The sequence below is a fragment of the Trifolium pratense genome, linkage group LG4, assembly GCF_020283565.1.
Source record: "Trifolium pratense cultivar HEN17-A07 linkage group LG4, ARS_RC_1.1, whole genome shotgun sequence".
Classification (NCBI taxonomy): domain Eukaryota; kingdom Viridiplantae; phylum Streptophyta; class Magnoliopsida; order Fabales; family Fabaceae; genus Trifolium; species Trifolium pratense.
The window spans coordinates 46,351,224-46,357,726 of NC_060062.1; the positions used below are offsets into that span (position 1 = coordinate 46,351,224).

General features: G+C 36.8%; 1 protein-coding gene across 1 annotated transcript; it reads left to right on the top strand.

Annotated features, from left to right (window-relative positions):
- Nucleotides 1-474: 474 nt before the first annotated feature.
- Nucleotides 475-3,558, top strand: LOC123919793 (probable receptor-like protein kinase At2g23200). Its single transcript, XM_045971795.1, has one exon. It carries the CDS (start codon nucleotides 722-724, stop codon nucleotides 3,266-3,268), a length of 2,547 nt encoding a protein of 848 aa, XP_045827751.1. The 5' UTR covers nucleotides 475-721; the 3' UTR covers nucleotides 3,269-3,558.
- Nucleotides 3,559-6,503: the final 2,945 nt, after the last annotated feature.

The window sequence follows — 6,503 nt, forward strand, 5'->3', positions numbered from 1 at the left end:
TTGATTCAATACAACTTTTTACGGCAATTTTTTTTTCGTTACCTTCATCTGCTTCTTTTCCCATCAATGGTGATAATGGTTTTTATTTGTGATTAGAAACATATACGTGAAAAAAATGTAAGGCTTTTTTTTTGTTTAAAAATTTGGATTCCCAAAAAAATATAATTTCTTTTATTAAAATTTATTGATTCTTTTAAAATTTGCCTAATATACAAAAGTTTCTTAATATATAAAGTATTATGAAATCTTGATTGTAAAAAGTTTTTTGAAAAAAATCTCTCAAAATCCATTCAAATCATGTGTTAAAAATCTTGATTGTAAAAAAGTCTCTGTAAAAAAGTCTTTAAAATCTCACAAAATCAATATAGTCCAACAAAATCTCATAAAATCATCAAGACTTTTTTTTGCCAAAATTGTCTCATGAAATCCCAATCCAATACACCCCCCTAATTAAAAAAACGTTCAAGTAGTACTAGTAGTTGATAAATCAACTTCCACACGTATTTAAAAATAAGAACAGAAACAAACAAGTAGCAGAAAATTCAAATCTGACGACTCAAACTAAACTACAGTCCACAGCTAAAGTCTTCCTCTTATCTAAAGTCTTCTTCATTGGTTCCTAGCTTCTCTTCTCTTCTCCACTCCCTACTTTTCTACCAACTTCCATGAATTGCAATCATCAATTTCATCAAATAATCATAATTTTCATCTCTCACTAAACATGCCAACTTTTCACCTCCACAAAATTCAACACTCTATCTTTCTACTTGTTACTTTTCTTCTTCAATTCTCATCACTACACTTCCTCTCACTTGGATATGTTCACCAAAACACATACTTCATCAATTGCGGATCAGATATCCCAGTTACTGAAAATAACAACGTTTATATTGGTGAATTAAACAGTAATTACCCTAAAAAAAGTTTCAGCAGCAATAGTTACTCAGAAAGCAATCAATCAACAGTGCCTTCACCTCTCTACCAAACTGCAAGAATTTTTCATTCTGAATCTTCCTATGAATTTACTACTGAACCAAACAACACCTACATGGTACGTTTACACTTCTTTTCATTCTCTTCACCGATTAACCTTTACACTGCAAAATTCAACGTTTCTGTTCCTGGTTTCTCTCTGTTACAAAATTTCGACGCAAAAAACACTACAAACCCCGGCTTAATAAAAGAGTATTTCGTTAAAATCATCAGAAAAAGATTCAAAATCACTTTCACACCTCAAAATTCATCATTCGCGTTTGTTAATGCCATAGAACTCTTTATGCTCCCAACTCATTTGATCCCTGGTTCAATAGCACGATTCAGTTACACCGGTTCTACTGGTCGAGGCTTAACTACTTATAGTCACGATTTCCTCTCACGAGCTTTGGAAACCAAACACCGTCTTAACGTCGGGGGCGAAAACGTCACTAGACAAACCGATAACTTATCGAGAGAATGGTTGCCAGATGACAGCTATATAACTGATCCACAAAACGCTAAGGATAGTCCCTTTTTTGGAGGTACAATTAAACGCAATGCAGATGATGAATCTGATGGTTTACATTCAGATCAATATACTGCTCCAGATGTTGTTTATCAAACTGCCAAAGAGAGTAAAAACGGTTCCAACGGTTTAAGTATAAGTTGGAGTGTTCCCGTGGAGAAGAATACAGATCATTTCCTCAGGCTTCACTTTTGTGACATTTTTAACCAACAGAGTTTACTTACACTTTTCATTCTCAACATTTATGACCAGCCTGTTATTACTGTAAATGGTGGTGCAGATGTGTCTTCTGCTTATTATTATGATTTTGTGGTTCGTTCCGATGGCTCTGGACTATTGAATGTTAGTGTGGCACCTAATACAACGGCTGCTAAACCAAATGCATTTTTAAACGGTCTAGAACTAATGAAAGTGATTGAATCATTGGGTTTGATTCCCTTAGATGATTCGGATTCCAATTCGAAGAAGATTAGTCTTCCTGTGGTGGTGGGTTCGGTCGTTGGAGGTTTAGTTTTGGTTTCTATTGTGGTGGTTTTGTTTCTTTGGGTTAGCAAAATCAGGAAACAAAAGCCTGTTGAGAATTCAGAATGGTTGCCAGTTCGAGCTACCGCAGGAGGGAGTTCTCACAGCAGATTAACTGATGGAACAACAATTCAAGGCTCACCTCTACCTAACATTAACCTTGGATTGAAACTCTCCTTGCTTGATCTACAGTTCGCGACAGAGAATTTCGATGCGAAGAGGATAATTGGAAAGGGTGGTTTTGGAAATGTTTATAAGGGAGTTCTCAAGAATGGAATGACGGTTGCAGTGAAAAGAAGTGAGCCAGGGTCGGGTCAAGGACTACCTGAATTTCAAGCTGAGATAATGGTTTTGTCTAAGATTCGTCACAGACACCTTGTTTCCTTAATTGGATATTGTGATGAAAGGTATGAGATGATACTTGTTTATGAGTACATGGAAAAAGGGACGCTTAGAGACAGCTTGTACAGTACAAATTTGACTAATTTTTTGACTTGGAAGCAAAGGCTTGAGATTTGTATTGGGGCTGCGAGAGGTCTTCATTACCTACACAAAGGTGCAGCTGGTGGAATCATTCACCGTGACGTGAAATCTACAAACATATTGCTTGATGAGAATCTTGTAGCTAAAGTTGCTGATTTTGGTCTTTCAAGAAGTGGTCCTCTTGATCAGCATTCTTATGTCAGCACAGGTGTTAAAGGAACTTTTGGGTATCTTGATCCTGAGTACTTTAGATCACAACAGCTTACAGAAAAATCTGATGTTTATTCATTTGGTGTGGTTCTACTCGAAGTGTTGTGTGCGAGAACAGCCATTGACCCGTCGCTTCCAAGGGAACAGGTGAACTTGGCTGAGTGGGGAATATTTTGCAAAGACAAAGGGATACTTGAAGACATCATTGATCCTTCCATCAAGGGACAAATTGAACCAAACTCACTTAGAAAGTTTAGTGAGACAGTGGATAAATGCTTACAAGATGATGGCTCTGATCGGCCATCAATGGGCGATGTGTTGTGGGACTTGGAATATGCTTTGCAGCTTCAGAGAGGTGCAGTACATAGAGAACCACATGAGGATAGTTCTAGCAGTGCTTCTGTATCAATTCAATTGCCTAATGTTCGCCGTTTACCTTCTCTGTCTACACTGACTGAAATGGATGATATGTCTATTGGGATGGTTAATGATGAATCAAATAGTGCAGAAGATTCAGTTTTCTCTCAGTTGAAAATTGATGATGCTAGATAGAATTTCATTTCAAGTCCTTCAAGATACAATGATCAACTTTCTAGTGCCTCAAGTGGAGGAGTTGTTTTGTTTAGACAGTCCGCATCTCTATTTTGTCCTTATTTTCTTAGATATGGTTGTTGGTCTATTCTTAATTGTATGATTAATGATGATTATGTCTATTTCTGATGCTTGCAATAAACAATTGTAATTAGATGCATTATATACAGAACTTATTTGAATGCTTGCACCAATGTATATAGTCTATACTGTGGCCAACAATGCAATGCACTATACTAGTATATGATTAAGTTTTCTTCACCATTTTTTGGGTATCAATGGGATGCAAATTATGTTTATATGTGAATAATTGTATTGTATATTGTTGCTTATTTCCAATTAAAGGTGATCTAATAAGATTGGGATAATTTGGGCTTGTATCTAATAGGAAGTAAACCCTTATTGTATAGAGACTAAATGATAAACAAATCTAGGTTATATATAAAGAGGTTATGGTCACTTAGTCACACGGACATGCCACCATCCATTACTAAATCTCATTATCAGAAGGAGACATAAAGATATCAAAATGGTTCTCTCAGACAAAGTACATGTTAATCTAGAAGACCAAACTCCACAACTAATTGGTCATCATAACACAAGCATAAATGGATTGAAGACTCATGGTGAGCATGGTTGAATGTGAGATATGCGGCGAATTAAAGCTGAGAGGATTTATCTGGAGGAGACTGTGGCATCAGTTTTGGATAAATGGTTGGAAGGAATTGACTGAGATTAAAGGGATATTCATAAATCATGCGGCAGTAAGCAAGATTAAGGAGTTTAAACTATTAGCAGGTGAACTTGCTGGAAAATTTTGCCACTGCTGTTATTATGGACAGCTACAAGCAATTGCCTGTGTACGTATATAGGACTGATGAATTATGGTTAGGACTAGGAGGATGAGGTGTGCTAATGAATGAACGGATAGAAGAGCCAAGCTGCATGAATTTGGTGTAAAAAAAAAAAATGGTCATTCATGAATTTTAGTATTTCTGGAGATTTAACATTATTGATTCTGGGTTTTAAAGGATTGATTTTGACTCCAATAAATTAATCACTTTGTACAAAGAAAATGAGAGTGGCATCGTTGGCCTAGCAGTTACTGAATACATTTCTTTATAGTAACCATAATCTCAGAATGATGAATACAAGCTAGTGATGTTATTAATTCCTACCTTTAGTGTGATTCTGTTTTATATTATATAATATCATCATTTCCTATTTGTTGGGTAATCAATGATCCATGTTGTATTCAATAGTAAAGCTTGCCTTATATAGGCTTACAAAGTTGGGCCAAGCCCAATCAATCTAGGCCCAAAGAGCTTCCTAACATACCCTCCCTTAAGCTGATCATTACAAACTTGATCAACTTAAACCTTCTAAAACCAAATTCAAACATTACAATTAAAACTGAACAAAGAAAAATGCAGTGCAAAGAACTAAGTAACAAAGTTGCAGTCAACAGCTTGTAGGCTTGACACAAGTTGCAGGCACAGGTTGCAGGCGCGCCTATGAGCACAAGCAGTGCAACAGTAAACAAAGCACACGAACCCAGCTGCAAGCCAACACAGTCAAGCAAAACAAGCAATTCCATCAAGAACAAGCAATTTCAGCTACAATCTAGCTGCAAACCAACACAACCAACACATACAGGCCACACCAATCCTTAATTCGAAATTGAAAATTCACACATTCCAATTCCCTCCCTTAATTTGCAAAAGCTATCAAGCTTGAGGGGCTTGGTCATGATATCTGATAGCTGCTCTTGTGACCTACAAAACTTCAATTCAATCACTCCATCTCTGCTTAGATCCCTCAGAAAGTGGAACCTCACATCAATGTGCTTGCTCCTTCCATGCATAATGGGATTTTTAGATAACTTGATAGTGGAACTATTGTCACAGTTAACAGTAATGCTGCCAACTTGCTCAATGTGCAAGTGATCCAAAACATTTTTCAACCACAAACATTGACAAGCACATGAGGCTATAGCAACATACTCAGCCTCAGTTGTTGATAGAGTAACAATAGGTTGCTTTTTTGAGGACCAGCAAATTGCACTATCCCCTAATGTAAACACATAACCTGAGGTGCTTTTCCTGTCATCATAATCTCCAGCATAATCTGAATCACTCCAACCTTGCAGAGTTAATCCAATGCTGCTCTTACATTTGTACAAAATACCAAACTTCATTGTTCCTTTTAAGTACCTCATTATTCTTTTCACCACTGCAACATGCATTTCAGTTGGTCTTTCCATGTATCTAGCAGCCAAACACACAGCAAAAGTCATATCTGGTCTAGTGGCTAGTAGATCCATTAAGCATCCAATCATCTGCTTGTATGTAGTAGCATCAGTAGCTTTCCCATTTTCATCCTTCACTAGCTTGCATCCAGTGACAATTGGGCTACATACCTTGTTGCAGTCCATCATTCCAAACCTTTTCAGAATTTCAGCACTATACTTATTCTGATATATGAAGATTCCTTGTTCACTCTGACTTACTTCAACTCCTAAGAAATACTTCATTTTCCCAAGGTCTGTCATTGCAAATTTCTCTTTCATTGATGCTTTGAATTCATCCATCATCAAGGCATCATTACCAGTGTAAATAAGATCATCCACATATATGCTAACTATCAAAATCTTCTAATTACTGCCTTGCTTGACAAACAAGGTAGCTTCATGAGTGCATTTCTCAAACTTTTCTGTCATGAAGTGAGATTCTATCTTGCTATACCAAGCTCTGGGAGCTTGCTTTAAACCATATAGGGCCTTTTTAAGCTTGTACACTTCATCACTCTTTCCTCTCTGATATCCCAGTGGCTGCATCATATACACATCCTCCATTAGCTCACCATGAAGGAAAGCACTCTTGACATCAAGTTGTAGCACAGGCCATTTTTCATAAGCAGCTAAGCAAAAAATTGTTCTTATAGTATCCCATCTAGCAACAGGTGCATATACTTCACCATAATCAACACCATATTTTTGTGAATATCCCTTTGCAACTAGTCTGGCTTTGTACTTCTCTACTTTGCCATTTTCATTAAACTTGGTTTTGAATATCCACTTAACACCTATTGCTTTTGCTCCCTGAGGAAGGGTGGTCAATTCCCAAGTATCATTTGATTCAATTGAGCTGATTTCTGATTCCATTGCTTCTCTCCAAACTTTTAATTTTGCTGCATC